This window comes from Emiliania huxleyi (genome assembly GCF_000372725.1).
Source record: "Emiliania huxleyi CCMP1516 unplaced genomic scaffold EMIHUscaffold_28, whole genome shotgun sequence".
Lineage (NCBI taxonomy): Eukaryota > Haptophyta > Isochrysidales > Noelaerhabdaceae > Emiliania > Emiliania huxleyi.
Genome location: NW_005199926.1, coordinates 677128 through 692371, shown reverse-complemented (window position 1 = coordinate 692371; position 15244 = coordinate 677128). Strand labels below are relative to the sequence as shown.

The 15244-nt window shown below is 65.9% G+C and overlaps 5 protein-coding genes across 5 annotated transcripts in view; 3 read left to right on the top strand and 2 right to left on the bottom strand.

Moving 5' to 3' along the window:
• EMIHUDRAFT_354606 (hypothetical protein) overlaps positions 1 to 740 on the top strand; it is a 1889-nt gene extending 1149 nt beyond the window's left edge. Inside the window, exons 4-5 of the mRNA XM_005776416.1 lie at positions 35 to 270; positions 346 to 740. Coding sequence (XP_005776473.1) covers positions 35 to 241 — 207 coding nt within the window. The 3' untranslated portion in view covers positions 242 to 270; positions 346 to 740. The remainder of the gene's footprint in view (positions 1 to 34; positions 271 to 345) is intronic.
• A 2592-nt stretch (positions 741 to 3332) lies between these two features.
• On the top strand, positions 3333 to 6372 carry EMIHUDRAFT_421500 (Seryl-tRNA synthetase; the record flags this gene model as incomplete). The annotated part of the gene is made up of 10 exons (XM_005776415.1): positions 3333 to 3962; positions 4352 to 4455; positions 4585 to 4642; positions 4719 to 4805; positions 4876 to 4918; positions 4990 to 5063; positions 5253 to 5374; positions 5580 to 5698; positions 5830 to 5989; positions 6136 to 6372. Coding segments are annotated over 10 exons (1632 nt in total), but the record flags the coding sequence as incomplete, so codon positions are not given.
• A 2176-nt stretch (positions 6373 to 8548) lies between these two features.
• Positions 8549 to 9258, top strand: EMIHUDRAFT_354605 (hypothetical protein). The gene has a single exon (XM_005776414.1). The coding sequence runs from the start codon at positions 8782 to 8784 to the stop codon at positions 9160 to 9162; it is 381 nt and encodes a 126-aa protein (XP_005776471.1). The 5' UTR covers positions 8549 to 8781; the 3' UTR covers positions 9163 to 9258.
• On the bottom strand, positions 9243 to 11155 carry EMIHUDRAFT_207103 (hypothetical protein; the record flags this gene model as incomplete). The annotated part of the gene is made up of 6 exons (XM_005776413.1): positions 9243 to 9263; positions 9361 to 9464; positions 9782 to 10010; positions 10221 to 10264; positions 10482 to 10648; positions 10725 to 11155. The coding sequence occupies 6 exons, from the start codon at positions 11153 to 11155 to the stop codon at positions 9243 to 9245; spliced, it is 996 nt and encodes a 331-aa protein (XP_005776470.1).
• A 405-nt stretch (positions 11156 to 11560) lies between these two features.
• EMIHUDRAFT_207102 (hypothetical protein) lies at positions 11561 to 15244 on the bottom strand (the record flags this gene model as incomplete). The annotated part of the gene is made up of 5 exons (XM_005776412.1): positions 11561 to 11639; positions 11720 to 11820; positions 12040 to 13464; positions 13535 to 14647; positions 15191 to 15244. 5 exons carry the CDS (start codon positions 15242 to 15244, stop codon positions 11561 to 11563), a joined length of 2772 nt encoding a protein of 923 aa, XP_005776469.1.

Here is a 15244-nt window from a genome sequence, read left to right as displayed (position 1 = left end):
CATTCCTCTCACTCCCCCCCCCCCCTCTATTCAGTGCCCCGACTTTTCGGAGCTCGGCGAGCCGATGATCCTCCTCGTCGGCTTCCTTGCCATGTTCCTCATCATCCTCCAGGTGGGCAACTGGAAGCTCAAGCCCAGTGTCGGCTACGCACTGCTCGGAGGCCAGGCCCTGTACACCGTCTGGACGCTGCTCCGCAACATGCCGGTCGGGCACCCCATCATCGTCGTGGGGGGGAAGTAGTTTCCCACGTGTTCGTGCTCCCGGAGCAGGCGCGTCGTGTGCCCCCCTCCCCCCCCTCCCGGCCGCCCGCCCGCTCTCACCGCGCACTTGGACCGCTCGCGCAGGCGTTCGGGGGACGCGGCACGGTCGAGGGCCCGGCCGCGACGCCCGCTTCTGGCGCAGCGGCGGCCTCGACGGAGGTTCGGTGCGGAGGGGGACTTCGGGCTGCGTCGAGCGACAGCAGACGCGGGGGTGATGCCGCCATTGCGGTGCGGTTGTGTCTACGGGGCGCATAGAAGCGCAGTCGCACAGCACGCTGTGTGTATTGACTCACTGTTGGAGCCGTATCGGCTATCGCTGGACGGGGTGCTGGAATTTGCGTCCATCCAGTTCCAGAAATGGCTCGGACGGTGGGCTTGCAAAAGCCAAAAGCAAAACAGCGGGCGCGCGGCCGCGCGGGCCCCATTTGTTTTTTGGCGAAAAAGCGTGCTACGGCCTAAAGGGTGTGGATGCTGGGTTGACTTGACGGAAATCGGGGGGACGCGACCCACACTTCGCCACAGCTGACACATAGACGGTCCCGCGCCTCGCCGCTAAGTTTGCGGCACGCCCCGCACCGTCCGCTGTGCCGCGTTTTTTGCCCGGAGTGAAAAGTCCAACGCGCTCGTCGGTGGCGGCTTCCCCCAACCTGCGCCGCGCTCGGCGAACCTCGACAGCGCCTTCGGTGGCATGCAGGTTGCAGCTCTTTGCGCCTGAAGCCTGGAGAGCAGCTCCTCTGCTGCTCACACACTCTGCACAGTTGACACAGCCTACTGTGCGGCTGCTACAGCTGTGATAGCGATGGGCTCGCCCTCACTGGCCCTCAGTCACTTGTGCTGCGGCTTGTGTGAGCGACACTGCTCGGCGACTGCCAGCACACTGTGAGACCATGGGTGTGAGGTCAAACCACGCTACCAGCGCTTGATCACATCGGCCCCGAGGTCAGATCTATCTACTCTGTTGATGACAAGACTTGTCTACTGGCTGGAGCCGAGCAGGAGGGCCCGGCGCACAGCCACTGGTCAACTCACCCTCCACACCCCGTCCGTCCGTACGTACGCACGAAAATCTTGTTTTTATTTTTTGAGCCGTAAACCGATCTCCCTCACTCACTACGCCGCGCGAGGGCCTTCCTTAAGGTAGGGGCCTAGATAGAGCGCACATCTGCCCCTCCCCTTTCTCCCGCAGTAAGCTAAAAAGACGTACGCACAAACGAGAGAGAGCGCCTCTGGCGTCTGGGCACTGTGGGTGGGGCGCCCCGGCGGGCGCGGGGAGATTTCACCCCGAAGCGCCGAGGGCGGCGAATGACTGGCGAATGAAGGGGGAATGGGCCGAAACGAGCTTTAACTGTAGTGCGCGTCGGGCTGGTGGTTCGACACCGAGTTTGAAAGTGCGAGTTTTGCGCAAGTAAAATCGAGCGAACCATGCAGATGCCTAGCCCGCGCGACTTCTGTTGCTTTGCAGACTCCGACGTAGACCTTCTCTCGATTGGCAACGGCAGGCACCCGGTCCTCGTGATCGACAGCTTCCTCTGCCCAGAGCCGCTCTCAGAGCTCCTCTCGTTGGACACATCATCGTTTGTGCACGAGCAGGCGTTGCCGGGTGCAGAGGGCTCTCGCTTCCCAGGCCGCATCTTTGTGCCTTCAGAAACTAACGTGACGGCCAGCCTTCGGCTGGGATCGGGGGAACACCTACCCTGCGTTCGGCGGGCGCTACGACTCCTCCTCGCGCAGGGCAAGCTTTCGATGACAGAGGCACACCTTGCCCGAGAGCGCATGCGCCTCGGCAGCGAGGCGCCGCTCCGGCATGCGTTGCTCGATGCCTGGCCAGCCCTCCACGGGACAGGCGCAGTTGGTTCAGCCGCCCGAGCCAGGGCGCGTGCTCTCGCGAGAGAAGCTGGAGTCTTCAGCCGCCAGGCTGGAAAGTGGAGCTTGCTCGAGCTCATCGAGCCTCTTCCGACGGATGGCAACGCGAGTGCCGATGGGTGGCGGCGGCTCGCCTTTTTGTCGGATCGGCCAGCCACCAGTTTGACCCACCTCGATTCTGGGCACTTGGTGCTCAACCTACACCTCACCTCAGAGTATGACGACTCTGGAACCTCATTTTGGCGCGTGAGGAGGCGGCCTGGCGCCGAGCAGGGGGTGGAGCTGTGCGGCGGGTGCGAGGAGTCGGGCTGTGCGATGGCCGGCGACCTGTACATGTGCCTGGCTGCCATGCAGAGCTCCGTGGAAAAGTACAGGCGCCAGCACGATCCCAACCTCAGCTTACCGGCCGAGGCCGAGGACCTCACCGGCGAGTTTGAGCAGTACGCATCCGTCCCTGTGCGCCTCAACCGGATGGTTCTCTACTCTGGACACCTGCCCCATGGTGCATACTTCTCGCCGGCCGCCTCGTCCCGGGCCTTGGACCCCGCGGCGTCGCGTCGGCTCATGTTTCAGGAGTTTACTAGGCTGAGCAGTCTCCGGCTATGGAAGGTGGACCACGATGAGCTGATGGCGCAGTCGGCAGAGTACGCGGGCAGCGCGGTCGTGTTTGTGGACAATCGGGCAGCGAGGCCTGTCCAGGTGCTAGTTGTGGACCCTGCTTCGCAGCAGGAGCGGATCGCTGCCACGCTCCGGCCGGGTCGGTGGGCTAGGGTCCGAGCGGACGCGGCAAGGCGGAGAACACTCCCCTGCGCTAGGCTCACCCAGCCCCGCATTCACTTGAGACACGGCGTGGCACACTGCTCAAATAGGGCCCTGCGGGCACGGCTGCCTTCTGGGGTGCTGATAGGAGAGTTTGCCGTCAGGGGCAACGCCGCGGAAGAGCAGCGGTTCATCATTGCTCAGTCTCAGAACCCGACGGCGTCGACGACGCGGGACGGGATTGTCGGGAAGGAGGATCTTTGAGTCTTATGAGGTAGGTAGGTAGGTAGCAATGAGGCGTGTCCGAATGGGGTCGGCGGGGTGAGCGCTAAACGCTATGTTCCCCTTTTTTTTGGGTTGTTTCGGCGCACCCCCACCTGCACGAGCAGGATTTTGGTCGGCCCACTGATTTCTTCTTTAGTCCGCTGGGCAGCCACGCCTCTCCACCTATGCTCGACATCCTTCTGTTCCGCTCCGAGCAGGGCGGCGACCCGGACCTCGTCCGCGAGTCGCAGCGGCGGCGCTACGCCGACGTCGCACTCGTCGACCAGGTGATCGAGTACGATCAGGAGTGGCGCAAGACGCGCTATTCGCTCGATCAGGCGCTCACGACGCGAGGCAAGACGCAAAAGGAGATCGGCGGCTTCATGAAGAAGAAGGAGACGCCGCCGCCGGAGCTGCTCGAGCAGAAGAAGGCGATCGAGGAGGAGATCGCGCAGCTGCAGGCCAAGGAGAAGGAGTGCATCGAGCTGCGCGACTCGACGATCGGCAAGATCGGCAACCTCGTGCCGGACGACGTGCCGGTGCACGACGACGAGGAGCACAACGCGGTGGTGCACGAGTTTGGCGAGTTCAAGCGCGAGGACTGGATGCTCTCCCACTACGACCTCATCCAGATGGCCGGCCTCGCCAACACCGAGCGCGGCTCCCAGGTCGCCGGCTCGCGGGGCTACTTCCTCACCGGCGCGGGCGTGCTGCTCAACCAGGCGCTCATCTCGTACGCGATGCACTTCCTGACGTCGCGAGGCGCGACGCTGCTGCAGACCCCCTTCGTGATGAACAAGTCGCTCATGTCCAAGGTTGCACAGCTCGCCGACTTTGATGAGCAGCTCTACAAGGCTCGCTGCTGCTGCCCCAGCGCTGCCCCTCCTCCACCGCCCCCACCTCCGGGCGGCGAGCATTGCTGCGCCCGTCCTGCTCCAGCGCCCCGAGCCACCGCCTCTGATGCGGAGCGGCGTTGGCGCCTGCCCTTCCCGGACCTCGGGCCGACATGTCACGGACATGTCACGGACATGTCCTAGACATGTCCCGGACATGTCCTGCCCTTCCCGGACCTCGGGCCGGCCACCGCCTGAGACCACGCCCGCCAAACCGCCACCACACCGCCACCAAAACCGCCACCCAGCGCATGCCCTCCCTCCCCAACTGCTGCCCCCCACTGCCCTCCGCCCCGCCGCCGCCTGCGTAGGTGACGGGCGCCTCCGAGGACCAGTACCTGATCGCCACGTCGGAGCAGCCGATCTGCGCCTACCACCACGGAGAGTGGATCGACGACAAACAGCTGCCCAAGCGGTGCGCACTCCCCGGGCTACTCGCGACCTCTAGCAGGACGTGTCCCGGACGTGTCCCGGACGTCTCGGGCTCCTCGTCCACAGGACATGTCCTGGACATGTCCGAGACGTGTCGAGGCCGTGTCCCTAGGTACGCGGGCTACTCCACCTGCTTCCGCAAGGAGGCGGGCTCGCACGGGCGCGACCAGCTCGGCATCTTCCGCGTGCAGTCATGTCCAGGACACGTCCATGACATGTCCGGGACATGTCTCTAGGCGCGACCAGCTCGGCATCTTCCGCGTGCACCAGTTTGAAAAGGTGGAGCAGTTTGCAATCACCTCGCCCGAGGGGAAGACGTCGTGGGACGAGCAGGCGTTGAGGGCGCTCCACGCCGCGGCAGGCTGTGAACGGCGGCGCTTCACTGCCCGGGCCATGTCAACAGGAGCGGATGATTCAGACCTCGATGGACTTCTACCAGTCGCTGGGCACCGCCGCACCCTCGTCCAGCCCGGCGCGCGGCCTCTTCGCCGCACCTCGGTCCTGACCTCGCCGGTAGGCATCCCATACAAGGTCGTCAACATCGTCTCGGGCGAGCTCAACGACGCGGCGGCCAAGAAGTACGACCTCGAGGCGTGACACCTCCTAGACACCTCCTAGACACCTCCTAGACACCTCCTAGACACCTCCTAGACACCTCCTAGACACCTCCTAGACACCTCCTAGACACCTCCTAGACACGACACTTCCTCGCGGGACGTCGCGGCGCGGCTGTACGACATGCATCGTTCGAATCCCGTGGTTGTTGTTCTCACCTCGAAGGCGTGGTTCCCCGGCTCGAACGCGCACCGCGAGCTCGTCTCCTGCTCCAACTGCACCGACTACCAGTCGCGCCGCCTCGAGGTGCGATTCGGTCAGACAAAGACCGATGACGGCAAGAAGAAGTGCGATGCAGCTCCGCCTCGCCTTGTAGCCAGACTCACAGGCCTGGCAGCCTCGCAGCAGCTCCAGCATTCTCGTGCACAGTCGAGCCTCGCAGCCTCGCCCTCTCTGTGCCGGCCCCACGCCGCCGTCTCACGCCCGCCTCCTTCCCCCCCCCCCCCCCCCCCGCCGCCTCGGCCGCCGCCGCCGCCGCCGCCGCCATTGCAGGTACTGCCACATGCTCAACTCGACACTGATCGCCACCGAGCGCGCCATGTGCTGCGTCATCGAAAACTACCAGACGCCCATCGGCATCCGCGTACCAGACGTGCTGCAGGAGTACATGGGCGCGCCGCCGCCCCCGCCCCCTCCCCACACACCCACACGCCTCCTCCTCCCCCCCCCCTCCCCTCCCAAGGGCGCCCCGAGCTCTCCCCGAGCCGCTCAGTCCACGCCGGCGCCCGCTCTCCCTGCTCAGGCGGCGTCGACTTCATCCCCTTCGTCAGCCCGCCGCCGCCGCCGCCAAAGCTCAAAAAGGGCGAGAAGCCGCCGCCGCCGCCGGCGCAGCACGTCCCGACAAAGGAGGAGGTTGCCAAGGCGGTGGCCGAGGCGCGGGGTCCGCGGGTGGCGCTGCAGCAGTGCGACGCCGCCCGCGCTGACGCGGCGGGCAGGTCGGGCGACTCTGGCTCAGCCGGCTCTCCCCTCTTGTAGGTGCGTGGAGACACGTCACTTGACCGATTCGTTCCGGGAGAGTGGAATCCATTCAGTGAGTGCGGTCCTGTAGGTACATGGACGCAATCACGCCGCAGCTCAACGACGCACTCAACGCGCTGGCGCGCGAGCGGCCGGAGCAGCCGCTCGAGGCGCTCGCATCGCTGCTCGCCGCCGCGGCCGCCGCGCAGCCGCCCGCCGCCGCACAGCCCGCGGCGGTTGCGCCGGCGGCGGAGGCGGCGCCCCCCGCGTTTGACGAAGCGGAGGACCTCAAGAAGAAGCAGGAGGATTTGGCGCGCAAGGCCAAGGAGGTGGCCGAGCGGCCCGGCCGATGCGCGGCCGCCACGGCGCGCACGCACGCCACGGCTCTCCACTCCGCCCCCGCCCTTCAGGCGGCCGCGGTGGAGGAGGAGCGCGTGCGGAAGATGCAGGAGCTCGAGGCGTCGGGCAAGAAGGCGGCGGGCGGCTTGCACAAGTTTGACGCCTCGGAGGTGGACGTCCACGGGGGCGACGCGACGGCCGATGACCTGATGGAGGCGTTTGGCTTCTGACGCAGAAGGCGTTTGGCCCGGGCGCAGAAGGCGGGCCGCGCCGCCAGTCACCCGCCCTCTCTGTGAGCACGCGCGCCACGCCCCTCGCGGACCACACAGCCACAGTGGCGCCCGGGGCGGGCGGGCGTCGTATGTGGCCAGGCCGACAACAGCCGCGTAGCCCTCTCGGGCTCGCAGTCTCAGGCTGTTTTGGTGTACGTCTGGCGTCTGCTGCGCAGGGTGTCACGGCGCGCGCGGCCGCCCCCCCCCCCCCCGGCGCGCGTGTGATCAGTGAGTCTGAGATGCGCTGGCGTGGGCGTGTGGCGCGTGCGCCGAGTCTCGCGAGAGATGCGCTGCGGCGCGCGGGGTCGCCTCACGCGGGGCAGCTCGGAGGTGCCGGCGTGAAATATTGACAATTAACGTACGGGACAGTGCCGACGCCGCGGAATGGGAGAGGGGGTGGACGAAAAGATGGCAGGCGGCGCGTCGCGGACGCCACTCACATGAGACATCGGGCGTGCGGCGCCCACCAGCGCTAGAGCACGCCACGATCACGACGGCTCACTGCTGCATTCGCCCGCTACTGCTTTTCAGGCCTCTTAATAGCGCACAGAAACTCCAACGCGTGGATGCATCACATGGGGAGGATCAGGTCCAGCAGCCTTGGGCGCGGCTCGGCGCTGCGCACGCCGAGGAGCAGCACGAGCGGGACCAGGCCGTAGTGGAAGATTTTCGTCAGCGTGGGAGAGACGGAGTCCACGACTGCCGCCGCGCGGGCGAGCGCCGTGGTCAGCGTGCGCAGCGGCGTCTGGGCGGGCTCGTCGGGCATGGCGGGCATGGCGTAGCCCGGAGTAGCCCGCGACCCGAGATTTTTTTATCGCACTTTTGTTCGAGAGACCTTTCGCACTTTGTCTGTTCGCACGCGCGCGGGCCATGCAACGACCGAAGACAAACGTTATGCGCACAGAGACAATTGACGCGAGTGTCCGGTCACATGAGGGTGGCTTGGCCCCATGCAATGTCCGTGCGGTTACTCGATCGTGTTCGACGTCGTCGAACAATGTACGACGTCGTCGAACACAAGTGGAGAATGGCCGTAGCTCCTCTCCACGAGCGATTCAGAGACGTACCACGTATCGACAAAACAAAGCGCAACAACTTCAACCTGCTGCTCCACGAGACGTTCGGCGGCGGCTTCTCGCCCACCGCCGTTCTCAAGCTGCGCCGCCTCGCGCGCAAAGTCGCGCGCGGCAGCGTCGACCGCACGGCCTACTCGCCCAAGTACTCGCTCTCTTTTATGTCCCACCATGCAGAGCGCATCTCTCTCTCTGTTGTGCGAGGCGTGAACCGCGCCATTCGCTCTCACCTGGCAACCCTGTCTGCACGTCTCGCGCGCGCGTGAACAGGGCTCCAGGCCCCAAATTACGTGTGAGTGTTAGAGTTGTTTGGTATTGCTAAACCCCCCCCCCCCCCGTATCGATTCCGTATAGAATTTCAGCGCGCAGACGGCTGTGCAGCGCAGGTCTCTTCATTCGCCCGCAGTGGCGCGGGATTTTTGACACTAGCGCAAACAGGCCGCCGCGTTTTCTACCCTAAAACCCAGGGTATGGCCACCCGTACCCGGGTATTGGGAACCCTGAATGGCTGCTTTGGTCGACGAGCGCCGCGGCACCTTCGAGTGGGTCGCCGGCTGGGATAAGCTCGCGCCGCTCCTCACGCCCGAGGCGCTGGGCCTGCCTCGCACGGCACGCGTGGCGGACGTCGGATGTGGCAACTCCACGCTGCCGCTGCACCTCGGCTCGCTCTACGAGAGCGTTTTGGGCCTGGATCGGGAGCAGCATACCGCGGAGACCATGCGAACCCAGCACGGATCGGAGCACCGGCGGGTGGCGTGGGCGACGTGCGACGTGTGCGACGCCGACTCGCTGGCATCCGCTTGCCCGCAAGGTCTCGCCGACCTTGTCGTGGACAAGGGGATGCTGGACTGCGCCATCGTCGAGCACGACGCCGCGCGCCTCCTCTGCAATGTGCGCTCGTGGCTACTCTCGCCTCGTGGCGTGTACGTCGTCGTCTCGTTCCGCAAGCCGGAGCTGCTCGTTCCGGTCCTATCTTGCCCGGAGCTCGGCTGGGAGGTGCGGCACACGGCGCTGCGCCTCCCAGGAGTGGAGCAGCAGGCGAGCGTCTGCGTCATGCGGCGGGCAGAGGCGGCGGCCGGCCGGCCGCCCGACGAGGCTGTGGTCGGGCGGCACATTGGGGCAGTCGTCGACCGGTGGTACCGCGAGGAGTCGCCGCTGCTGACAGCGGAGCGTGAGCAGCAGCTGCGCGCTGGGTGGGAGGCCGCGCTCGCCCGGCTGTCCCTTTTGGCGAGCGCCGCCATGCCAGAGGGCCACCTGCCGCTACGAGAGGCGTGGGAGCTGATGCTGACCTGCGAGGAGCGCGGAGAGCTGCCCGCAGACGAGTTCGCAGCGGATGTGGGAGAGTTTCTCGGCCGGGCGGGAGCCGCAGCCGCCCCTGGCGCCGCCACGCTCGGCCTCGCCCAGGCGCTCGCGTACCTGCAGGAGCAGGCCTGACCGAGGTCGAGAGATCGAGAGCCGCGGCCGGTGTACACCTTTTGCACACAGGCCGTCAGCCGCTGCCCGTACTTTTAACTTTACCCCGCGTCAGTCACGCTCTACAACTCAACATGCACATGCATCGTGCACATATGCCACATGACGAGGCACATGCACATGCAGTTCCTTTTGGTAGATGGCTTCTTATTTTTTTACCCGGCGCGCCACCACCACCTCAAAGTCCGACTCGCTCTCGCTCCACCGCGTGTGCAGCCCAAAGCCGAGCCCCGCCACCCTTGCCACCTCGACGAAGCCGCTCCCTTCGGGCGGCGACGCGACGGCGCCGACGGTATGCGCTAGCGCGACCAGGCTCCCCCGCCTCCGACGCCGCTGGTGTCCGACCACCTCGGTGCTCGCGGTGGCATCGGCGGCGGTGGCATCGGCGGCGGTGGCATCGGCGGCGGTCTCGGCGTCGTTGGCGGCGACGCCGATTGCCCCGCCGGGCGCTGTGAGGGCGCGAAGCACTGACCAGAGGCGCGGAGAGGTCGACAGCTCCATCAGCGCGGCGCCGGTAACGAGGTCGAAGGGGGCGTGCCTGACGTCATGTTGTGTAGTGGTGTATTGCATTCGACCGTACTAGGAGAGGGTGCGGTGACGCCGTGCCTTGCGGCAAACGCGGCGACCGCCTCGTCGGTCGCATAGTCGAGGGGCGAGAGGCGCACCTCGAGGCCGTTCCGCGCCGCGTTTGCGGTCGCCAGAGCGAGAGAGCGACTCTCGCGGTCAGTTGCGGTCACGACAGCGCCGCCGCCGAGCGAAGCGGCGGCCGCCAAGGCCACGGCGCCCGTGCCGCATCCCAAGTCGAGGACCTGCTCACGGCTGGAGGTGTGAAGAGACGCCGTTCACGCCCCGTGCGCCGAGTGCCGCGCCCCCAAGTTGAGGACCGAGAGCGGAGGCGCGACGCTTCCGCCGCCGCCGACATCGCCGCCGGCCCTGCTGCCGCCAACGCCGCTGCCACCACCACCCCCACCCCCATCCCCATCGCCATCGCCATCGCCGCCGCCTCCGTCTCCCCCCACCTGGCAGCTCTCTGCGCCGTCGCCGCCCCGCCACAGCAGCCCACCTGTTCACAGGCCGAGCCGTGAAGAGACGCTGTTCACAGCTCGCCACGTGACAAGCCACCTCCTGCCAAGCATTTACAGAAATGATTCGCTGACCCGGTCTGACTCGGTTTCTGGGGCGCGCTGAGTGACTCTGGCCTATCTCGGCTATTGCAATACGTCTCGGCTGAATATCGGCTCTCGGCTACATCTCGGGGATGGGACGGCGCTACAGGTTACCTGGCCGCGCTTCCGCCGCCACCCAGAGTCCGAGCAGGTAGCCTGCGGGCCACAGGACGGTCGCGACGTCGAAGGGGCGCAGGAAGCCGTCCTGATTCAGCGAGATTAGCCGAGAGTTAGCCCAGATTAGCCCAGCGAGATCGTCGAAGGGGCACAGGAAGGTTGTCCTGCTCGAGGCGTAGCAGGCGTCGGCCCGGTAGCATCACACTGACTAGAGGCTCCCGCAGCATCGGCAAGAGCAACGCAGCCGTCGAGCCGTTGGCGAGAGAGCAGCCGCTGCCGCCGGGCGACGCCGCGCCACACCGCCGGGGCGCGTCGCCTCCACGAGCGAGCCATGAGCAGCACGCATCATAGTCCTCCATGCTGATGAGCGATGCGGACGGCGGTGGCGGAGGCGGCAGTGTCAGCGCCGAGTGCTTCGCGGCAACGGTGGCGAGCGCTGGCTCTCCGGAGAGCAGGAACTCGTCGAGCAGCTCTCTCCACGCGGCACCACACTCGTCGCCGGCAGCCTTGTCAAAAGCTGCGAGCGCGGTGCCGCCCGCCGGCTGCTGCCAAGGACTGGGAGACGCGGCGCTGGCGGCAGGCCGCATAGCATACTCGAGAGCCGCAAAGCGGGCCGTGTGGAGGTCGCCGGCAGCGAGGAGCGGCGCGAGAATGTCGACGCAGGCGGGCATGCTGGAGTGCCAGGAGGGGACGGCGGTGTGGTCAGTGAGCCTGTTTGTGTCTCTCACTTGTAGTGAGCGTCGGGCTGGTGGTTCGACACCGAGTTTGAAAGACGCAGACTGGCGCGGACTGGCACACACACAGTTTGAAAGATTTCTTTACCTCTCTCGCTCGTGTGTAATACCCCGTGTGTTCCGCGAGTGCGTGTGCCCCGTCGTCCATGCTAGGACGTGTGTAACACTGACTGACTGACTGACTGACTGACTCGGTCCCGCTAGGCCGCAAGAGGTTCGCCCTCCACGCCCCCGCCCCTTGCAAGTCCCCCTGCCCCCTCCGCGTGAGCCAGCACGGATTTGCAGCTATTTGCACGGACCTGCAGCCGCTTCTCTTGTGCCGTGCGGATGCGGGCGATGCGCTCAAGCGCTAAGCCCTCGCGAGAAGGCCCAGACGGCGGGGGCGGTGGACGCAGTCGCGGTGGGCTCTTTGACGAGCGGCCTCCGGGTAAGGGCGGCGCCGGAGCATCGCGATGGCGGGTATGCAAAGAGTCAGCGACCTGTGTTGCGTTCAGCCTGGACCGCAACGACTTGAGCACACGCTCGCGGTGCAGGGCGAGGGCGTCCGCTTCCTCTTGCACGTCATAGCTCGCAGCTCGAGTCGGGACTCCCTGCGTTGCAGCCTCAGGCGGTGCAGGCTCGGGCAGCGACGCCGTTCCCCCGGGACTAGCGACCTTTTGTCGATCTATAGGCGGCTCGGCTGCGGCTGGTTCGATCCTTCTGCTGTCCTTCCTCGTCAGACACCGTGCGCACGAGAGCACCGCGGCTGTGAACACATTGCGCATTCCCCCGCCGCTTTGGGGTTGGGCGCCCATGCCTCGGAGTACGTGGCGTAGGCTCACTTTGCGGTGCTGCGAGGAAGGGTAGAGCGGCACGGCCAGCGTGTCGAAGAGCTTGTACGGCGGCTGCTGCAGCACCTGCGGCGTCTGTTGAAAAAACTGCCGAAACGCGCAACCGCCGCTGGCAGGGTCCTGCTCGGCGACTGGAGCGATGGCAATGCCACGGTCCATTGCCGTTTGCACGATGCGCGCGACGGTGCCGGACGGGTCAAGAAAGGTCTTCTCGTTCAGGTAAAGCAGCAATACGGCGCGCCCCTGGAGCGGTGCGGCATTGGCTCTCTCGAGTGCGTCATCCGCCTCGCGGATCGTGAATGCCTCAGCATTGGTCGCAGCAGAGCCTCGCCCCTCCCTCGCAACCGCCTTGACCTCCCTTGCCACGTCGAAGGCACCCTTGTTGTCGCGACACACAAGGACAGTGATTGGGCTGCTTAAGGCAAACGGCCCAACCTCGCCCGGCACCGCGACGCCCGGCGCGAGCTCGCTGTTGTGTCGCGCGTAGTACGGGGTGTGGCGAAGCATGCGCAGCGCGATCTCCTTGAGCGACTCCACCTGGAAATCGTGCACTCGCACCCACACGATCGGATCCGCCTCGTCAAATACGCACGCGAGCACCTCGTCTGGCCCGCTGTAGGAGGGGTAGGCAGGTGGGGCGACCTCGACGCAGCTCTCGCGGCACTCGTCCCGGAGCGCCTGGATCGAGGCGCCTCCCTTGGCCGTGTCCGCTTCGTGCACAACAATAAACGGCCGCTTCGAGGCCAGCGCCGCATACAGCTCGCGGCGACAGTTCCAGCTCCTAAAGTAGCCGGCGCTCAGGAAGATGATGAAGGTTGCCGAGTCGGCCACCGACTCCTCGAGTTTGCCCACGTCGTCCAAGTTGTCGACGTCTAGCCAGATCCGGACGCCGGGCATCAACAGCTGCAGCTGCCGCACTACAGTGTGCGTCTGGTCTTGACCAGTTCCCCACGCGTGAGAGATAAAGCCGTGGAAGTGGCAGCCGGACGGCAGTTCGAGGATCGGAGCGCGGCCGGTGGCGACGAGGCGAAGCGTGGGCGCGGTGACGGCGGTGACTGCTTTCAAGATGATGATTGTCAGTGACGCGACGAGCATCGCGGCCGTTAGGCCGATGACAAACTCGCTGGCCCTGCGCGCGTCGTTGAGGCCGACGAGCTGGTAGCACTGGTCATTGTCCTCGCCGCAGAGCTGAATCACGGTCCCAAGACAGAAGCAGCAAGTGAGCAGCAGGTTTGCAACGCACGCGAGGTAGAGATCATCGGACCGCTTGAAGGGCCGGGCGAGTGCGAGGGCGGCCAGGAAGAGGGCCGAGACGACGGTGGCGACGACGAGGCGAAGCATCTTACTCGAGCCGTACTCTTGGTCGATGAAGAGCACCAACGAAGCGAGGAAGAGCTTGCGCGCGAGGTCAAACACCTAACGTAGACGTGCGCAGGGCTCGCGAGAGCAATGTCTGGCACTAGGGGAGCACAGCATGCCGCCACACCTCCCAGAAGAGGAAGTCCGCGTCATAGTCGCGCCAGAGGAAGCGACACGCTCGGGCGAGAGGGCTGATACGTTTCGCCCGTACCGCAGGGCGAATCGAGAGTAGCAGCGCGAGGAAGGTTAGCGGAGCGAGCACCGGCCAGACACCAAAGAGGGCCCAAAATATCGCGCCCAGCCCGCGGAACACCGGGTCGTCGTCGCTGCAGAGGACGTCGAGGTCGGCCACGAGGAAGCTGCGCCGCGCGCCGGTGAAGACGTTTATGTCATACGACTCGCACAGGCGCGCCTTGAAGATGGAGCGAGAGACGGAGGGCAGTACGAGGTAGACTACAAAGATGGCCAAGTAGAGCATTCGGCCCAGCGTTGCCCGAGCAAGGTCGCGCCGGGCTATGTCGGCGCGACCAGATAAGAGCCACACCGCGATGGCGTGGGAAGAAAGGGCGGCGGCGCCAAGCAATATCGCAACAATTGGCCACAGTGCGGTGATCAGCAGCCGGGTGTGCATCGATCCGAGGCACGCAGCCGGGTAGGTCAGACCAAGAACATCCAATCTGAATATGTCGATAATGTTGGTCCAGCGCGTAAGGCTCTCATGGAGGCGCACGCCATACACGGGGCCGAGCGTTGCGCCAATCTGGTAAAAGCTGACCAGGACCTTGAGCTTGGGCTGAAAGCCGACGCTGAATTCGATGCGCGCGAGACGGTGCGCGGCGCGAGCTCCAGCACGGCCGAGAATCGCAACGCGGGTCAGTGCGAGGTAGCAGAGAACGCCTGCCCCTGCAGCAGCAAAAGCGATACCCAAAAGAATGGCAAAGCGCACGCCCGCCGCCGGGCAGTCAACACAGCCTCGCTGCGCACGATCAAAGTACTGCGACTCGCTTTCGAGCGCGACTGACAAAGTGGTTAAGCTCCCGCCCATAAGGGTCACCGCCTCCTCAAAACCGCCCATCGCGCTGCCGAGCAGCAGCTGGTTTGGTACGCCGGCGTACCATAGTTCCGCAGGACTGTTGGCAACGACGATGTCAACTTTGCCATCTCCGTTCACGTCCCCGAGCGCGACCGACGTCGTCCGCAAAAGAGTGACGCTCCCACCCGGAAGGTCCTCTGCCGCAAGCTGGAGCTCACCACGAATGACGTCGCCGTGCACAGGAAGTTCCGATGTCCGAGGCAGAGTGGGCAGTCCGTCGTCACATGCTCGGGCGCCGCTTTCGCGCGTTAAGCATGTGGGGTGAGAGGTGTGCAGGGTTCCAGCCCAAGCAGGCCGTTGCAGCGTTCCAACTCGCGATGGCAGAGTGCTCGGGAGCGCGATGCAGCCCGTCTGCGTCGTGGTGGAGTTGCAGTCGGCGGGCGGGAAGGGGTTGGCGCGGCTTCCGGAGCGGGCGGCGGGGTAGAGTCGGCGGCCCGATCCGTCGCCTCTGACTATGTCATACGTCGCGCCGGGGAGCGCTGGAGGGTACGGCGGCGGCGATGGTGGAGACGGCGGAGAAGACGGCGGCGACGGCAGAAGCGGCGGAGACGGCGGAGACGGCGGTGGTGTTGGCGCTGACGCGACGTAGGCTGGGATGGTGCCACCCTTGTTTGTGTCGCCGATGGCGACGGCGCCGGGCGGGGGAGGAGACGGTGGCGGCGGCGAGGGCAGTGCAGAGGTTGACGCCACGGACGAGAGGAGCAGCAGCACGGCCGAGAGGGGCAGCAGCACGCCGCGGCTCAT

Excerpts from the sequence above, each read along its gene's own strand:
- EMIHUDRAFT_354605 (XM_005776414.1), top strand. The coding sequence starts at position 8,782 with ATGCGGCGGGCAGAGGCGGCGGCCGGCCGGCCGCCCGACGAGGCTGTG.